The sequence below is a fragment of the Ursus arctos genome, unplaced genomic scaffold, assembly GCF_023065955.2.
Source record: "Ursus arctos isolate Adak ecotype North America unplaced genomic scaffold, UrsArc2.0 scaffold_16, whole genome shotgun sequence".
Classification (NCBI taxonomy): domain Eukaryota; kingdom Metazoa; phylum Chordata; class Mammalia; order Carnivora; family Ursidae; genus Ursus; species Ursus arctos.
Window position 1 is genome coordinate 37764312 of NW_026622830.1, and position 19363 is coordinate 37783674.

General features: G+C 41.2%; 1 protein-coding gene across 3 annotated transcripts in view; it reads right to left on the reverse strand.

Moving 5' to 3' along the window:
• Positions 1-316: 316 nt before the first annotated feature.
• The window catches only part of SEL1L2 (SEL1L2 adaptor subunit of ERAD E3 ubiquitin ligase), a 59342-nt gene continuing 40295 nt past the window's right edge, over positions 317-19363 (reverse strand). The window contains exons 10-17 of one of the 3 annotated variants that reach the window (XM_026502892.4): positions 17230-17292; positions 16571-16658; positions 14313-14461; positions 13013-13178; positions 12831-12905; positions 8268-8440; positions 573-701; positions 317-436 (exon numbers count right to left, since the gene is read on the reverse strand). In XM_026502892.4, coding sequence (XP_026358677.2) covers positions 317-436; positions 573-701; positions 8268-8440; positions 12831-12905; positions 13013-13178; positions 14313-14461; positions 16571-16658; positions 17230-17292 — 963 coding nt within the window. Of the gene's footprint in view, positions 440-572; positions 702-8267; positions 8441-12830; positions 12906-13012; positions 13179-14312; positions 14462-16570; positions 16659-17229; positions 17293-19363 lie in introns of all 3 variants that reach the window. The other 2 variants (XM_044385675.3, XM_044385674.3) reach the window with 2 other exon arrangements.

Consider the following 19363-nt stretch of genomic DNA (forward strand, 5'->3'; position numbering starts at 1 on the left):
GGAAAGGCTGTTATAACAAGATGAAAATGGGTGGCATTTATCCTAACTAGGGACTAGATTACCAAGACAACAAGTTTATAAGGAAACCTCTGGCGACCAGTCTCCAGCACCTCACTCAGCCACAAGCGGTCACCCCAACTAAACAGGAAGTCTGAAATGGTTTCTGAAGACAGGTCCCAAGCTTTGTCCATTTTCCATCACAGGCCTGTGTGGGAAATCTGCAGCAGACTCTTGAGTTTGACGAGGAAATTCTTTATTTAGCGAGGATAACTTGAAGTAAACTGTTCCATGGGCAGGTTTTCCTATGGTCCAGATCCTACCCGTAGCGATTTCTAAGCAAGAAGATCAGCACAGCAACAATTAGGCCAATGACAAATAAATCCCAGTATGGTCCAAGGGTGTTGTCCAATTTCATCCATTTCCATCTCATTGTAAACTGCTGGGAGAGACATTCTGTCAAAAAAAATCCAAGCCTCCCACTCCATCCAGAACCATCATTTCCTCCCATCCCACCATTGAAAGTTGTTCATTGTTGTTTTCAGAGATTTGGGACCTACTGGAGACAAACTTACATTAAAAAACAGAATATCTCGGAGCAAATGCACGGTTTCCAGTTTCATGAGGGCAAAGAAAACAGGTATGTGAGCATCCGAGCTCGTTTGAGCAGCCATATCATACAATCTCCTGGCCAGGTGAATGTCCTAGAAATAGAAGAACAGCCCCTACTCATCAGGTGCAGATTCTTTAGGGGTAATTCAACGGAAGTCATTGCTTGAAATATCATTATTTATCTTTGGTAGGCCCCCTCCATCCCAACCAAGATATTCATGCCCTAATCCTTGGAACCTGTGAATATGTTGTGTTACATGGCAAAGGGGACTTTGAAATGTCATTTAAGTTACAGACCTTAAGAGAAGTAATCCTGGATTACCTGCTCAGACTCCATAGAATCCCATGAGCCCTTAAACATGGTTTTCTCACAGCTGAGGGCAGAAGAGAAATTCAGATATGGCAGAAGACTTGGGAAGGGCTCCACTCGCCATGGCTGGAGGGGCCACGAGGAAAGAATGAGAAGGGATGCGGGCAGCCAGCAAGGCAATGGGACCCTCCGTTCTACAAGCACAGGAAACTGAATATGCCCAACAACCCGAGGGAGCCTGGAAGTGACTCTTTCCCAAAGCTCCCAGGAAAGAACGCATTGATTTCAGCCCGTGAGGCCCTACGCAGAGGACAGGTCGAGCGCACCCAGACTTTTGACCCACGGAAACTGAGATACTAAAGGTGAGTTGTCTTAAGACACTACATTTGTGGTGATTTGTTACACGACCAGACCTTAGATATGATTCCTGTTAAAGGAGCAGGAGAACGCTAGATACGAACAGTAGAGCTCCCCCCAAAAATGACAATACAGATACTAACAAGCAGGTAAAATTCCTAGTTTTCTTCATAGTACTTATCAGACCTGAAGTTCCAGAATTTGTTTCTTCATTTGCCCTTGTCCTCAAGGACCTGGACAACCTGTTAGCCCCTCAATTCCCAGTGCTTATTGAAGTGCCGAGTACATAGCTAGTCTCTGATAATACTTACAGAATGAATGAATAAACTATGTAGGTCTCGGCTGGAATTTGATTCCTCAAAGGACATACTGTAGTTCTAGGACCCTTTTCCCCGACTAAATTACTCCATGGCAGATAAAAAAAATGTTTTTAATTTTCACCTACTTACGGCTTGTTTTTGTTTGCTCTATTTTTGCTTGTTTTCCCAAACAAAGTTAATGGAAAGGCTAAGTAGAGTTGCTTTTAAAGGTTGAAGTGCCTTGGGCCAGTCCCAGAATTGTACTTAGCTGGCTGCCTTTGGATTATTTTCCAATGGGTAAGAAGAGAGATTTTTCGCTAACTGTGCTTATCCTGTCTCTGTCTTTCTTCTCCATCTCCCAAACCCCCACTGCACAGAGTGCAATAGTTGTGAATCCCTGTGCCCCCGGCTAAACCCTCTTTTTGGGCGGTATTCCCTCTCCGCTGTGTTCTGCTTGTCATTTCTTAAATTTTTTCCAAAGCTTTGTGGTCCCATAAATTGATTTGTTGGAGAAAGAGGAATGTTCTTGCTTAAAAACTTAAAATGCAGGAGACTGTTCTGAACAAATCTTCCTGGCAACAGAGAAAATGGATGCTATAAAAACTCTAATTTGTGTCTCTAACTCCAACAAATTCAGTGGGTGTTCATTTGAAAGCGCCCTGCAGATTATAACGGCTATGTTACCCCCACACGTGAAAGGCATATTGACTTTAATAGGGCATTCAGGGAACAGCAGCCTTTGTCAATATCTCAGGCATTCATTCTTATCTGAAGCAGGCAACAGTTATTAATTTATTTCTTGAGGCACAAGCATCACAATTCAGTTGCTTAGTTTATAATAAAGACTAGCAAGAAGTACCATTAAAGTGGGATGAGCTCACTCCTTGCTCCGGGGGAGCCCCACAATTCTCAGTGGGGGTGGGGCTGGACATGAAAGTCGTTCTTTAAAATTCCCAGAGAAATTCCTGAACCCACTGGCTAATTAGGGCAACCCATATAAAAGAAATTTTATTAGTAGGCTCTAGAAAAGACTCCTTGTTCTTTGATCCTTACTTAGGAAAAAATTCCAAGTCTTTCAAACAAAAAATTTCCTTTCAAAAGTGTTTTGATGATGGCCAAGGGTCATCAAATAAGTCCATCGCACACCCAGTCTACTTACGTTTAACTTTCCTGTGGTACGTTTGAGCTTATTGTGCTTTAAATTCACCAACTGAGGAGATGATGTAAACAGATCTGCAGACTCTTCTTAAATAATGTGTTTCCAACTAAAATATCAGGTGTGTCAAAGTCCTACCCAATGTTCACAATAGCTTCTTATAATTCAAAAATACAGAATTCTCCAGCAATTCTATGGTTTATGAAAATTGTTCAATTACATGTTGCAGGAGTTTTCCAGTCCTGAATCTTTGGGTGTATCCAAAACTTCTTATATGGGGACAGAGGTCATTTTTTGAATAATTTAGTCTTGTTTTCTTACTATAAATATGCCATATTCTAATTGGAGAAAACTTTGAAAACATAGAGCTGAACAAATATTAAAAGCCACCTACAATTTCACTCTACAGAGATAAGTACTGATCATATTTTATACACAACCTTCCAGCATTCCAGCATTTTTATATATATTCACATAGACACATACTTTTAACTTAGGAATTTTCCACTTTGCATAATATTTTGTCTTTTGCTTTCTATACGTAACAATATATTTCAAACAACATACCATGTCCTAAGATATTCCTTCAGTCTATAATATTTTTATATTTAATAGTTGCATAGTATTTCATAATAATGCCAAATCCATTATTAAATAATTCTGTGTGCTAGTCACCACTGTCATTTATTTAAACCTCATGACAATTATATAGAGCAGATGATATTAACTCCACTGTAAAGATGAAGACACTGAGCCGCAGAGAGGTTAAGTCACTTACCTAAATTCATGGGACTTGTGAGTGGCAGAGCTGAGATTCAAATCCAGATAGTCTCCTTCTAGCCTGCTCACTTAACCACGGGCCATAGAATACCTGGTGTGATGGTACCCCACCACAGGACGGTTTATAGAACATGCCTTCTATTTGGGAGCAGTTTGTTTATTTGTAGGTTTTTTTCTGTAATAAGTAAAGCTATCCACATACAGTTTTTTGTTTTGCGCACTTCTGATTATTAGGTGATAAGGCATTTATTTCAAAAGAAGTCATGGCCATTTCCAAGAGCTGTGTGTTTTGTCCTGTCATATATCTGAGAGGGCCATTTTAAATATCTAACCCGAACTTGTCCTTTCCATAAAATAATTCTATTCTGGTGTTTAAAGCTTCAGCTCTAACACTTCATAAGCGGTCAGACCAGACAAATAAGAAATGGAAATGCTTTGTGCCATAATTACTTTTATGTGTGACAGGTCTATTTATAATTTATTCAGTGGATGTGGTTTTGTTTTCTCTGTAGGATCCCAAAAATGTGTTATCTGGTAGGTCTAACTATATATGCTGGAAACTCATCTCCAAAGGCTAATTTTCCCCCCACCGTTTGTCTTAATTTAGGATAGATTTCTTAGTCATTATCTTAAAATATACATGCTTTCTTCCATTAAAAAAAAATTGTCATGTGTTTCTTCTGCTTCATGGTATAAAATCATTTTAGAACAGGACCTGGCAGTACTGATCCGTCCACCTGAATTCATTGTTCCTTCGTTCACATTTTCACAGCACTTTACATGTGTAAGCATGCACCAGTGCCATTTTAGGCTTTCACTACAGCTATGGACATGTCTCTTCCATAGTAGACTATGAGCTCTTTGAAGGTTGTCTTGTTCCTGTATCCCTAGAATGAAGCACAGTGCTTCCTGACACAAAACAAACACTTGATAAACATTGGAGTGAATAAATAAAGAACAGCAGGCACAGTACCATGGTAGTTTAGAAGCAGATGCAGATGTTTTTCAAATCATTGAAGGGTTCATGGAGGAGACAATATGGGAACTGTTCTTTGAAAAATGCAGAGTGATCAAAACTGTGGGAGAAGATCATTCCAGCAAATGGGCTGATATGACCAAAAGTCAGGAGGGTTTAGTTCAAGGTCTCTGGTTGGGGGGTGGGCAGAGCAGGGAAGAAAAAGTAGTCTAGAAGATAGGGAAGTAGGTTAGGTCAAGGAGGGTTTTGAATGCCAGAGTAAGAAGTCTGGACTTCATTAGGCATTACAAGGTCAATAAGATGCTTCTATTTTTGTGTTTGTTTGCTTGTGTTTTTTGTGTATGTACAAGGTTTGGGGAAGAGTGAGGTGGAGGAGTAACAGTACCAGATTTGTATTTTATCAAAAATAACCTGGTAGTTCTTTGTTAGTTGGGTTATGTATTAACTAAGGTAATGCTAACATCTGTAACAAGTAAATCCCCAAATTTCAACGTGGGTATTCCTGGTTGGAGATGAATTTTTTTCACATGGTAATTGAGGGACCCAAGCTCCTTCCACCAGGTGGTTCTGCCATCCCTTAGAACCTCTATGTGTTCTGCATTCAACCAGTGAAAGGGCAAAGAGACCAAGGAGAAGCTCCATGTACTTCTTAGCTGCCTTAGCCAGGAAATGGCAGCCTTCACTTTTACATCTGTTCCTTTGCCAAGAACTAGTCACATGGATGAAAGGGAGCTGGGAAATGTAGTCTCTGACTAGGAGACACATCTCAGCAAAAGTCCTCTCTGTGAACTGGGGACTAACATCTTTGGCAGACATGGCTTTTTCTGCCACAGATTTAAAGGAAGAACACTAGAATGGGAGACCACTGAGAAGCCTTTACAACAAGCCTACATGAGTAGAAACTCTGGCCTGAGCCAGGACACAGAAGGAATGGACAAGAGGGGATGGGTGACATATTTTGTTCATGGTTAAATTTCTGAAGTACTTCTGAATCAAGCATAAATTGAGATAGTTTCGTAACAACTTGTGTGCTGAGTGCTTATATTTCTACATTAGTTCAGGTCCTCTCCCAGTTTTTCCTCAGGCATTATTTTGTATTCCCAGACCAATGATGCAGTCAGTCTTCGTCCACGGTTTAAGTCAAAGAGCTCATTGAGCTTAATTCAAAGTCATAAATTGGGGAATGAGACGCTTCTCAGTGAAGTTATTAGGATAAGTCACCTACATCACCCTAGTCCCAATGTCCTTTCCTAAAGACAGATGAGGACAACAATGTCCCATATTTTTATATTGATTTACCAAGGGTTGATTTATACCTCACTTCCTTCTCCCAGAGGGCTTTATGTTTACAAAACCTTTTTCGATACTCAGAGAAATCCTGGTAATGATATTATTATCTTTCCCACTGATTTGAATGAGGATTAACTAATAAAGAGGATTGTGAAGTACCCTGCCGAAGAAATGCTTAATTACTTGATCGCTTAAATGCTGTGAAAGTCTGTTCTCCTAATTGCTTTGCTTTCATTAACCATCACTGGAACAAGCTTTTGGCTTTTAATTATCATCATATTCATTTTAAGGATTAGAAAAAGTGGTATCTTCTTGTTAATTTGACTATAGATAGCAAGATTAATAAACTTGGCCCCTGGGTACTTGGTTATTATTTTTCTAATTGTGAAACAGAAGATATTAATAAAGACAAAGAGCAATGACTCCTCATTAACTAAATCTAATATTCCCACATCTGGGTCTGAGTAGAGCCCTGTTTTTTGGTTCTGGTTTTGGTTTTTTACATGTAGAGACTTTCTGTAGTAAAATAGACACCTGTGACTTCAAGATACTGATCAAAATGAACTACCCATGATTTAATGGGACCTGAACAGGAAAGACCAGAAATGAGGCCAGAGAGAAATTTCTAAGTTTTTTCTAAGCATAGGAAATGTATGTCTCGACAACTGCTATTTGACATTGTGAAGAAAGTGACTGGGAGAGAGGTTATTAGTGACTCCAAGGAGGCAAATCAGACCCTCTGACACGGTGGGCCATCTGGGCTCTAGTAGAGAGCGTCCTCTCTCCCGCAGCTGGTTCTGTGTCCTCCCTGCCCCCAGGGTCTTAAGGCAAAATGGCCTCACCGTGGTGAGGATAAGGCTGTCTTGGGGACCAAGTCCTTGAATCAGGTAGGACAGGTGAGCTAATTTGAATGTATCCTGTAGAGCGGGGTCACTTTTATCCATGATACACACGGTGTTCCTGTCACCATTATTGTTACATTTTAAATGAGGAATGATGTACAAAAGCTTTAATTTTAATGAAGCTTTACTTGGCAGTCACTCAAATTCTCTTCTGATCTAAATACCAGTCATGCCACACACTGACTACAGAGCCCCTTCTCAAAGGCTTATTGTTTTATTTCTAAACCTGGGGAGGGGAGGTATCATTGTTCTGTTTTACAGCTGTGGATGATGGTTGGAAGGGAGTAGGGTGTGGCTAAATGACATCGAAAGAAATCTTCTGATTTAGCTATTTGATCCTATTTTACAAACACAGGAAGCTTGTACCTGCTAAGAATGGGGAAACAGACTGGATTGGGGTTTGTCATCCTTTCCATTGCTTAAGGTGCTGGGGATGATGAAAAGTGACCAGCCAAAAGGCAGGCCCCAGTGAGACCTCAGGAAGATCTGGATTGTTCGGTGCCTGGATATGAAGCCCTTGGTTGTTGCAGGGTGTACCATTAGCTGTCAGATAGGAAATTCCCCATCAATAACTCTCAACTACTAGCACAACTGGAAGAAAGAAGAAAGCATAGAAAAGCTGATAACCCCCTCATTATTTGGCTCTCAAAATGCAGTCAGGAGTATCCCTGATATGAAATATATACTTAAGCACTAAGAAAGAATCAAGGCAGAGCTCACTCTTTCCCCCAAAAATCATGGGGTCAGACAGACCTGGGTTCAAATTCTGACTTCGCCACCAATGAGTTCTGCAAAGTTGGCCATGTGACTTAACCTCTCTACACTCTTGGTTTCCTGATGCATACATTGATGACAGTGATAGGGCTTATCTCATTGAGTGGTTCTGTGATTTGAATGGCATAGTATATATAACACACCAATGCCTGGCTATTACTATCATTATTGATATTTAACACACCTTTCTCACTGTGTCAGAACCCAATGCCATCTTCTGCCTTAATTACACTTACTAAGGGATTTACCCAATATCTCCTTGTCATGTTAGCTGTCTTAATAAATATGCCTTTATCTCCTCAAGGAAAGTGTAGTCTTTGAAGGATGGAGATCTATTTTCTTAGGATACTCTAGGGTGCTCAGCACTGTGTCATGTACACAGTGGGTGATTTATAAGACAATTCTGGATTAATGTCACCTTGGTATCCAGCTCTGACCTCATTCTCACTTTCTCCTTGCTTACTGAGAGCTTCAGAGTCAATGGAAATTTTAATGGAAAAAGGCCTGGAGGTGGAAGGGAGTAGGGGCAGGACCCACTACTATTGTTGAAAAAAGCTTGAAGTTATGAATCTAATTAGCCTGGACTAGAATTATTTCAACTCGTTAGTTATGTCTTTGGGCATAAATGGAGAAAATAATTTCCTCCTTATAGGGTTCACGTTAGGGTAAGTATTATGTGTTGGCTGGGCGGGGGGGAATCTCAGCAAATGTTGTCTTTCCTTTCCTTCCTCTACACTGATGACATCAGTGAAATTAAAAACATTTACAAATTTTCCCTTCCCATACAGCTGCCTTACTAGGTTTAGATTATTACCTTCGCGATACCTAAACCGTGTTCGTACATATAGGCCAGATTGAACATGGCTTGTGCGCTGTGGTACTTGTCGGCTGCAATGCTGTAATGTGTGGCTGCGGTCTGATAGTCTTTCTTAGTTCCGTAGCCATAGTAATGGTAATCTCCAATTTTTACTCTAGCGAATGCATTGCCTGATAGAAATGTTAGAAAGAGAAGAAAAAGAACTCTGATGATTCATGTACAGTTTCTAGTAACTCAACCTAATGGTAATATACATTAAAAAGAAAAACAAAACACTCAGAATCTTAGAATCAAAATTAGATATAACTTCTGGAATATAAAATCTAACACTCATCTTTAGCTGTCTTCATTGCAGGACAACTCCCATGGTATAGTACGAATGTTCTTAAAGAATACAAAATTAGGAATTTTACCTATTAAATTTATTTTTTGAAGGTATGTCAACTCTTGGGAAACTGGATCCCACCCTTCTGGTTCTCAAACTTCACCCCTGAAGGTCTGCTCTCCTGCATCACTCAAGTCTCCTTTCCTAGATCAGTCCCATCAATCATTTAAACACACATTGGTATCTTCTGTCAACAACAACAAAAAAATCCTCTCTTTATCCCATGGTGCGTCCATCTAACTACTCCCCATTTCTCTGCTCCCTTCATACTCAGCCTTTTTCAAAGTGTGTTCTATACTGACTATCTCCAAAGCTTCACCTCCCATGCACTCTTCAACCCCCTCCAATCTGGCTTCTGCCCATCTCCATGAAACTGCCACTTTCAAGGAGGTTGATAACCTCCATGCAGGTGAACCCACCGGTGACTTCCCTGTCCTCATCTTACGGACCTCTAAGCAGCCCTGGAGTCATTGGACCTACCTGCCCATGCACTTCCCTCTCTTGACACCAGTGACCTTACAACCTCCTGATTTCCCTCCTGCCTCATAGGCCTCTCCTTTCCAAACTCTTGCCTGATTGGTCCTCTGCCCAGCTTATAAATGTTGGAACATTAAGGGTTTATTATTTGGTTCCTTTTTTCCCCTTTCTTCTCTTTCTTCTCTTCTCTCTTCTCTCTAACCCTCCTCTCTCTACCACTCTCCTCTATCTCTTTTCCTAGGTGATTACTTCCATGCCTATCTTGATGTTCACTCTTCCTGAATTTTATCTATAGCCCTGTCTCTCCCCAAGCCCCCAGCTCCTCTAATCGCCTCTTTGACTTCTCTACTTGGATCTCAAAGCACGCAATCGAGGTTCCTAACACCTTGCTACCTACCTCCCTCAAACCAAATCAAACCAAATCATCCTTTCCTTCCCAATCTCAGTGCTAGTGCCATTGTTAAGGCCGTAAACATAAGGTAGTTATTCCTAGTTATTTCCCCCTCATTTCTTATTGAATCCTTCAGCAGGTCCTACCTCTAAAACATACCTGTTTGTTGCTGTCTCCTTCACCACCTAGGTCAAGCCTGGATAACTACAATAGCCTCCAAACTGTTCTTTTTTCTCCACTTTTCAATATATTCTCTGTACAACAGCCAGGATGATTTTTCTTTAAAGAGAACGTGCGTGCGCGCGCACACCCCAATTGGGGGGAGGAGCAGAGAGAGAGAGAGAGAATCTCCAGCAGACTCTCCATTGAGCGCAGAGCGCCCACACAGGCCTGAGATCATGACCTGAGCTGAAATCAAGAGTTGGTCACTTAACTAAGCCCACCCAGGCGCCCCCCAGGATGATTTTTTTTTTTAATGTAAAGTCAAATTCTGTTATTTCCGTTAGCCCCAAAGTGCTTCACTTTGCACTTGGAATAATATCCAGACTCCCTACCTGACCTCCCAGTCCTGCTTCATCTACCTTTCACCTCCCTGACTAGCCTCATCACATGTCACTTTCTTGATATGCTCTAGCTTTCTTAATATTCCGTAATACCCCTTCAACATACCAAGCTCATTCTTGCCCCACGACCTCTGCATTAAGATTCTTCATGTCCCTCTGCCTGTCATGTTTGGACTTCCTCTGACTCTTCATGTCCCTGGTTTCTCATTATTCAGGTCTCACTGCAAATGTCACTTCCCTCCCAGAGGCCTTTTCTGACTGCCTTGTCTAAAGCGTCCCCTCACCCCCCACCCCAGGAGTTACCTATCTCACCTCCACGTTTTCTTTCCTTCACAGCACATATTGCTGTTATCTTATTTGTTTACTTTCTCTCTCTCTCAAGAATTTATTTTCTCTCTCTCTTAGGAGGACAAGAACTTTGAAGTTCTTGATCACTGATACTGTACCAGGCCTACAACGGTACTTGACAAATATTTATGGAATGAATGGACAGACACGGTAGGAAACATTTTAGAAAATGCTTTCCCCAAATGTTAAAATAATTTAGAATCTTACTTTTCAACAAATTTGGATATATTCAGGACAAAGTTCACGTGACTTCTTAAGATATGAGACTTCAATCTCCCAAAGGCCACTTAGGGATGGCCTCTAAGGGTTCCTTTGGGGTCCAAGTTTCCATTCACTAGGAAAATGTTAATTGAAAAGATGAGGGAATGCTAATCTAGGACATCCGTCTTAGGTGTGGCCAAACCTTCTGGCACGATCTAGACTTACCTAGAAAAGGAGGAAGTGCCCTGTGTAGTATGGTCTGAGGTGTATAATTAAGGGCTACAGGATTCCTTCCATCCAAAATTTTTCCCGTATTTGGCCTACTGCAATGTGTAAAATCCTTTGAAACTGATTCCTTTGGGTACTGAAGTTCTTTTAATCATCTAGAATCCTTTATTAAAATGTAATACCATGAACCATCATTACCTCTTTCTGAGTAGAGGTATCATCCTAAAATTCATAAGCCGCTAAAGACATTGGTTAACAGGGTTTGCTTCCCAGATGCTTCAAAAGGTACAGGCAGCTGGGGGCAAGTCTTTATAGCAATGCTACCCAAGAGAGGGGCCTGGACGGACCTGGAGAGGCAAAAGGTCCTTAGAGCCTTAACAAGAAACCTACTCCATTTCTAATTTTTCCCAAAGCTGTCCTCCATCGACCTGAAGATTCTTTCTGGGCCGTAACCATGAAAAGACAGGACTTCTGTGCATTTTCAAGCAAGAAGCAGGACCTCTGAAGTCCCTGAGCAGGAAGGCAGCGAACAAGCAGGTTTTCCAGAGGAGTCAGCTGCACTGTTATTAAGGGGCTGACTGGGGACATATGGTGCCCCTGGCAGGCTCTCAGGGGGTCACTCGAGAGCGGGAGGGATTCCCCCCTTGAATCTCACAGTCACAGCGTGTGACTGAGTCCTGACGGGTCAGCATTCTCCTCACATGCAGCCACTGCTGAAAGGAGCACCACCAGCGCTGATGAAATACTTTCATTACGACGATTTCGACCTCAGGTGAGGCTCTCAACAGCCTCATCTCCAGGGACACTCATGCCTGACCTCTCTTGTGACACATAATTATTCTTAGCGGCCTGACCATTTTTTTTATGTTGGTGACTTCTGTTCAATATTAATGTCCCCTCGCTTTCAATGTCTCTTTTCCTCAGTGCAATTTCCATGCATTTCCTGGCTTGGAATAAGCCTCTATTGGCCGCACTTGAGCTGATCTACCCCAGCTGAGAGATTGGTGTTGTTTCCCTACGGCAAACAAGGTCTTCATTGAATTTTAGAAAACACACTTTTCTTCTTTAGGGAATTTCTCGCGAAATCGCACGGCTGGCTTGCTGCTCCGTCACTGGCTCGGCCGGATCTGCGAAGGCACCCCTGTGACTTTTCCCCTCGGCTTCGTATTAGTGGCAGTTGAGAATTATTCAGTATCCCATTCACTAGTTGTGGAAAAGAGATGATTCGACCTTACCATGAGACGGTCTTAAGTAAAAATTGCTCTTTCGCTGCATGAGAGTTCCTCACATACCCAAATCCTGATCGTGAGAGCTCCGCAGCCTCCGTTTGCTTTTAATAATGCCACCTGCCAATGCTTTCCCGCCAGCGAGAGTGTATATTCTTCATCCCAGGTGAACCCCGTAAACGGGGCACAGGAACCCCAGGAACAGGGACAGCATCCTGATATTTGACTCTGGGCTTTGTTCTGTTTTGTTTTCTGATGCTAACATGTTAACAGTTATAGTAAAGATCTGAAATTTGTAAGTGTGCTATTTTAGAAGAGCAATCAAATGAGTCTTAGATCCATAAATAATTTTGCCTTATAAATCCATTGAGACATAGGTCACTTCTCTGATAAGTTCAGAAAAAAACCTCAGCAACTGAGGGACTGAAGTCAGAACAAGAAAACTGGTTTCCTGAGTAAAAACTGTCATGTTTCAAACAACTGCTCTGGTGCCGTGGAGACAAAGCCATAGAAAAATCCCTGTGGTTTACCAAACCAGGGACCTTGAGAATAACAAAGAAAAGAAATTCCTGGAAATGACCCCTCACCAGAGGCTGACCCCAAGATTGGTACAGTTCGAAAGACAACCTGATTAATATCCTGCGGCTTTCTGCTTATATGCCCAAAACTCAGCTGGAGCAAACTGATGACGAAGAGTGGACAAGGACCAGGTGTGTGTTCATTTTTATGTAGGTTCTGTACCTTGAATGGCAGCTCGATTCCACAGGAGAAGTGCCATTGGAAACATCTTCTCTTTTTCAAGAATCTTAGCCTTTTCTAAAAAAGGGAGACGTTTCATTAGGAAGGCTTAAAATACCCGTGTAGTAAAGTCATTTATGCATATGTATGATTGGGGAATTGCAGAGAATTTTAACTTATCTTACTCGATTCCAAAATGAATGCTGAATTGCTTTGAGCCACTTCATACCCCATTTCTGCAAGTAGCGCATACTGAACGAGAGAAGAATCTATATCACCATCCTTATAGGCGAAGTATGCTGTCAGGAACTTCTCAGCCCAGTGGCCTAGTTCACAGACACCTTTATAAAGCTGTACATGGAAAAAGAAATCAAGCAGACTAGTTAGCTGATATACTTCATCCCCGTCAAATGATAAGTGAAGTCAGTCTTCAGCTTCTGTTGGGTGGTCAGGCAAGGATTTGGGGTCTAAAGCGTGGCTTTTAAAAACTATTTAGGGGGAAGAGATAATACCTCTCAGAGGCACAAAGATTACAAGCGTATATTTTTTGGTCTTGAGCTGAAACTTCCTGAGGCTTATTTTACATTTACGTAATAAACTCTCCTGACTTAGAAGCTATTTGGCAGGACAAGAATGGATCGACTTCTGCTTTTAAAAAAAAGGAACTTTCTGGGTACTGCTGCTCTGCAAGGGTGAGTTATAAGGCCACAGCTAATGTGGAAAGGAGAGAATGAAGGGAAGACGGTGCTTGAGGGTGTAGGTGACATAACCGCGAGGGAGGTGTGCAGAGCTCTGTGGGGACAAGCGTCAACTTAGCTGAATAGCCCTTATGTAACCAAAAGAGGTTAGCCATACATAATTCATTAGGAAGTTGGCAAAGGAGCAAATCTAAAGATAGATTATTAGCTGGCAGCCTTTGAAATGAGTTTCAGAGGGGCCAGATTGCAACATGGAGGTATTTATATTGGTGCAGCGGAAGTGTTTAATAAATCAATGAAGGGCATTAAGGTCCTAAAAACTTTCTTTTGAAAAGTACATCACTGGCTCGGGCTGAAAGAATTCACTTTCTCAGTTGTCATCCAAATCATCAAAAACCTAAGGACCTTGCTTTCTGGGAAGAAGTGGGCTACATTTTCCGGGCTAAACCAAGCCTTTTATTTCCCAAGTCACAACTCCCGATCCCACTTACAAGTGCCAAATTGCCCTAGCCGTTTGACAGAAGGCTGAGACCGAGCCCCTTCACTGAATTCTGAGGCCAGCTCTGACCTGATGGAAAGCCAAAAGCAAGAGAGGAGGGATCATTTCTCTTCTTCCCTTTCCCAGCCCAAGTTACATCACAGCTTTTCCGCCTGGCAAATGTCAGTGTTCACACTTTCAACTGGGAGAGGTAATATCCATAAAATCAAAGGCACCAACAACTTAAGGGCAGTATCACCTCCTCTCTGTGATAAATGAAAAATGCTTTAAAAACATCCCATTATTTACCTCCACAGCAGTTCTGCACGATCTTAACACTCCCGTTCCTGTTGCGTACATCTCTGCCAGGTAATAAATGGCGAGGGGCTGCCCACTCTGAGATGCCAAGTAAAAATATTTGAAGGCAAGTTTATAATCCTTCCATACTCCAGAGCCAGCTGAAAATCAAAATTATTTTGAGCCACCCCTTGTTCGTTTTATTTTTTACGTTATAATCTATGGGTATAATGGTCACAGTGATGCCCACTCTTTTAAGTAGGATGAGAAAAGCCAACCAAATTCAAGCTGTTATAGATCCACTATTTGGAGGGGAAAAAAGTGAAGTCTGATTTTAAGTAAGAATATGGAAATTTATATTCTTGACCCATTCAGAAACCTGAAGAAGGAAGACTCTTCAGTCTCGTGAAAATATCTCTTCAATTCAGCATACCTAAGGTTAATGAAAAGGAGACCAAGAGGTGGTCTCTGAGGACCAGGACAACATCAGGACGTGGTTCACCATCCTTGTCCTTCCATTCCAGGAGACCAGTAGAGCTCCTCCCACCCATAACTACAGTTTGGAGCAGGCGAATCCCAGCTCCAGGAGGCCCAGCTCAGACTCAGCTCATGCTTGGAGGAAGGAGAGGCATTTGGGGCGAGGGTGGAAAATCAGCACGCTCCCAGCAGCTTGTCCTGGTTCTCTCATTACCCCTTTGTGAGTTGGGCACCTCCAGGCACTCCATTTGTAAAAGGAAAGGCTTTCGCTAGAAAGTCCTTGAATTGTCTTCCAGCTCTCAACATCTTATAACCTTTAGAAGCAGGGCCACTAAGAGCAAAGACTCTGGAGGCAAATCACTTGGGTTTGAATCCCAGCTCCACTAACTGTGTGCTCTTCGGCAAGCTGTTAGACCTCGATATGCCTCAGTTTGCTCATCTATACACTTTAGGATACCCCCTAGACATGTTGAAGGGACTAAATGAGTAAATACACATAGAGATTTAATAAACATTAGCCATTACTATGACTCTTATTCTAGAAGCTTGAGGAATCTGATAGATACTGGGCAGGCACTCCCTCTCTCAATCCCCACAGAGTATTACAAACTTTCATGGCTTTCTGAGACCTCCTACCCCAATCACTCTACCTTTGCTCTCAGAAGACAACTTGGTACCTCCTAGCTCATTGAGGAAATTCTTACATTGTCTTTTCTCACTTGCCTCTCTTTCCCTCCCTCCAGATTTATATCTGCACCATCCTTTCCTCCATCTCTCCAGTCTTTGGGAGTGAGAAATTCCTCCTCTCTATCAAGACTAGGGAGGCCTCTACCTACCTGGGTACAATCAGATCCTAATGCCACCCAACTTTTTCTAGAACCTCTTCATCAATTATCTCATCACTCCCAAGACACATTGACCATCCCCATTGGCTGGCTCTTTTTTGCCGAAAATGATACCCAGCTCTCTCATCATCTTAAAAAGAGCTCCCTCTTGGTTCTTGGTCCCTCTCATGCTACTGTTCCATCCCTCTTCTTCCATTTAAAGACACACAATTTCCAAGAATATTTTTACTGTACTTTCTCACCTTCCATTCATACCTCAATCCACTGTATCTGGCTTCTACCCCAATCAGTCCAGTGACCACACGAACATTCTCTATATTGACAAATCCCATGGATTCTCAGCCCTTTCTTTTTTGTTTGTTTTTGTTTTGAAGAAGCAGGCTTCTCATTGCATTTCACAGGAGGGCTCATTCATTTATTCTTTCTTGAAAGTTCTATCCTGTGGCTTCCTTAAAGATCACTTTTCCCTCTTATTCCTCTGACCATGACTTTTCAGTCTTTTTGTGACTCTTTCTCTGCCCATCTTTTCAATACAGCACTGAGTACCACCAGATTTCTGACCATGACTCACTGTTCCTCTCATGCTCTCTCTCTTTTCTTTTGGCAGTTTCAGCTACTTTTAACTAATTTCTGTATGTTGATGCCTCCCATATCTTCCTCTTCAAGTCTGACCTTTCTTGTGAGTTTTGTACCTGCTTTTGGGTATGCCTATTGGCTATCACAAGGCACCTCAAACTCAAATCTTTTCAAAAGTGAGCTTCTTGACTGTACCTCCTTGCTTCCTCCCTCAACTGGTGTCCTTTCCTTAAGTCTTCAAATTCCTCCTCAAATTGTGGCTCCATATTCTATCTAAACCAATCACTTCAACAATTTGATTTTTGTTAAAAAAGGAGTAGTTAATAATGCATTCGTCATTCTTGGTACAGCAGCCATATTTGTAGCACTTACAGTAGTACATGAAGCCTAACTGAAACTGTGCATTGGGCCATCCTTTCTCTGCAGCTTTCTGGAAGTATTTAAGTGCTTCAGCATAATTCTGCAAGATAATTACACTCTATTACTCAAAGGTGTATGTGTAACTCCATGGTAACAATTGCCTTCCACTTAAAAAAAAAAAGAGTATAGATAGTGCTTTATATGATTTAGGCTAATTAAAATAGTATCATAAGTATTATACATTTTATTCATTATTATATTAGATTCTATTTGGAAATAATTATCTTAATTTCACTGTAAATTATGTCTTTTCCTACACTGACAGCAGGTTTTGTTAGATATTGGGGGAAGGTCACTCAAAAGGCAGAGGTTAACACTAAGAAGATAAATTTCTCAGAAAAAGTCCTCAGGGGTTGTATGATTTCTAAGGTTACTTAGAATCTATAATTCTGAGATATAATTAGGGTTGTTATTCTTGTCACAAATTTATTCTATGTCCCTTTGGCAAATATTCCACGGGATTATTGTATTTTTCTATTGTCAAATATGATAGTTTGGCAAATCAGATATTAGAGACTAATTCCTTTCTTTAAGTTAGTCAACGATCGTGAATTTTACCTTATAAATTGCTAGAAATATGTTGAAAAGATAAAAAAAATTATTTAACTTACCACAGGAACTCCTTTCCCATAAAAGTAAAGAAGACCGAGCCCATGAAGACCAATTGCATTGCCCTGGAACAGTTTTAAAAATCCAAGTAAAGTCCCAGAAGAATTAATGATGAGGAAAATTAGACAAAATCATTCCAAATATTTAAAATGTACCCAATAGGGGATTAAATCAAGGCAAGTTAATCAGGCAGTTGGTAAATTATTCTGTCTCTCTCTAGTTTCTCCTTTCATACCTTCATAACCCCCTTTGACTAGAAAAGAGGGAAATGAAGTTCAAGTCTTTTCTCCACTCTTTCCTTCAGCATTTATTTAGTGCTTGCTTTGTGTGTGACTCCATAATAGGTGTTGGACTGAGGTAGGAGTCCAATCCCTGCCTCAGAGAGTTCACTGGCTAGTGGGCTCCGATGAACTAGGTAGCACCTCTTAAAACAGCCACGTCAAATGTGGTAAGTCCTGTCATAGAATCAGATTCAGGAATGTTGTGGACACCTAGAGGAAGGGGACTCAACTGCCTAGATGAGGCTAGGGACTGAGGGGATTGAGTGTCAAAGGTGGTTGACATTTGAGCTTGGTCTTGAAGGATATGTAGGAGTTTTTGAGAAGGGAGAAGTCTATCCAGATACTTGTTACCTGCTTTGGTCAAAGGAGGTTGACATAAATGGCCAAATAACATTTTAGAGATTCTATAAATTTCAGTCTAGTCATTATGGATGGTAAAGCATTGTTGGTATATGTTCCTTTATTCAAATTTGACTGCTTATAACATCATCAATGTCTTCTTTTCCACTTGCTCCTAAATTAATTACCATTTCTTTTTCTAATTAGTATTCTAAAGAGTCTAGGGAAGGGAGTTTTTAGCATGTTTTAGCATTCAACACACATTTAAATATGTTGATATTTAGCATATCAATCCCACATAAAGAGTAAACCTTAAAAGTGACTTCCCCAACTAGGAAACTCACTTTTCTTTTTGTTTCCCATCATGCATTTCATCTTTTAGTGACTGAGTAAGAAGGCACACTTGGCTACTTGACTATCATTTAGCAGACCTGTAGGTTTTTTTTTACAGGTTTATAGTAGTTCCTCAGGAACTCATGTTTTGATTGAAAGCTCTCCAGATTTCTTCTTACCTCCTAAATGTAGTTATTGCGGATGAAGCCAGAGTGCCTCTCAGTGATACAAGAATGGCACATAACTAGAAAAGGCATAGGTGAAAAATAATTTCAAAACTCCAGAGTTTGAGCTTGCATATCAAAAGGCCAGCTATTGTAAGAATTCTTAAGGATGGTCCAGCTGTATTTAAAACAGGTGTTTTAAATACATTTAAATACAACTGCTGTCTTCTTCCTGCTTGTCCCCTGACTACATCTACCTGTGGTCTTGGACTCTTGAGATGGTCAGGTCTGGGGGTAGTAAGGCTTGCTGTGATGGATGTGGCAAAATCCGGTGAGTCTGTCTTCTAACTATCCTCATTTTAGGTGTTGAAAAAAATGGAAGGGAAGGGAAATGAGAAGAAGGAAGGAAGAAGGGAAAAAATAGGGTACATGTTCTAACTTTAGACTCACCAACTGTTTAAGGACCAGAGGACCTATTTGTAACTTTCAGGTCAGGAGTAGCCAACTCAGATATACCTCCAGGAGCCATTCAGGTAATGTAAGAAGGACATTAATCCACATCATAGAGAGAGTGACAGAGACTGAGGCCAATGAGAGAGTTTGTGCCCTGTCTAAAGGCAGCAGCAGCAGCCCCTCCACGCTCTGCTCCAGGCCACTGTTGTCACATGGAATGGCAGCTGCATGTGGTTGGCTCTTCCCATTTTCCAAGGAAAGCTGAATGTCCAGACTTTTAGTTGACATTTCCTAATCTTTGTTACTTCAGTATAGTTGACACACGATGTTACACTAGTTTCAGGTGTATAGGATAGTGATTTGACGACTCTCTATACATTATGCTATGCTCGCAAGTGTAGCTGCCATTGTCACCATGTGAGATTTCCTACTCTTTGAAACACTTTCTGGTCCAAACAAAACATGTGTATAGGCAATCCTCCCTTGTATAACTTCCACTTCAGGGATCAGTGCTCTTGCTTAGGTTAACTGACATGAACGTAGAGAGCAGATGGTCATTAATTTGT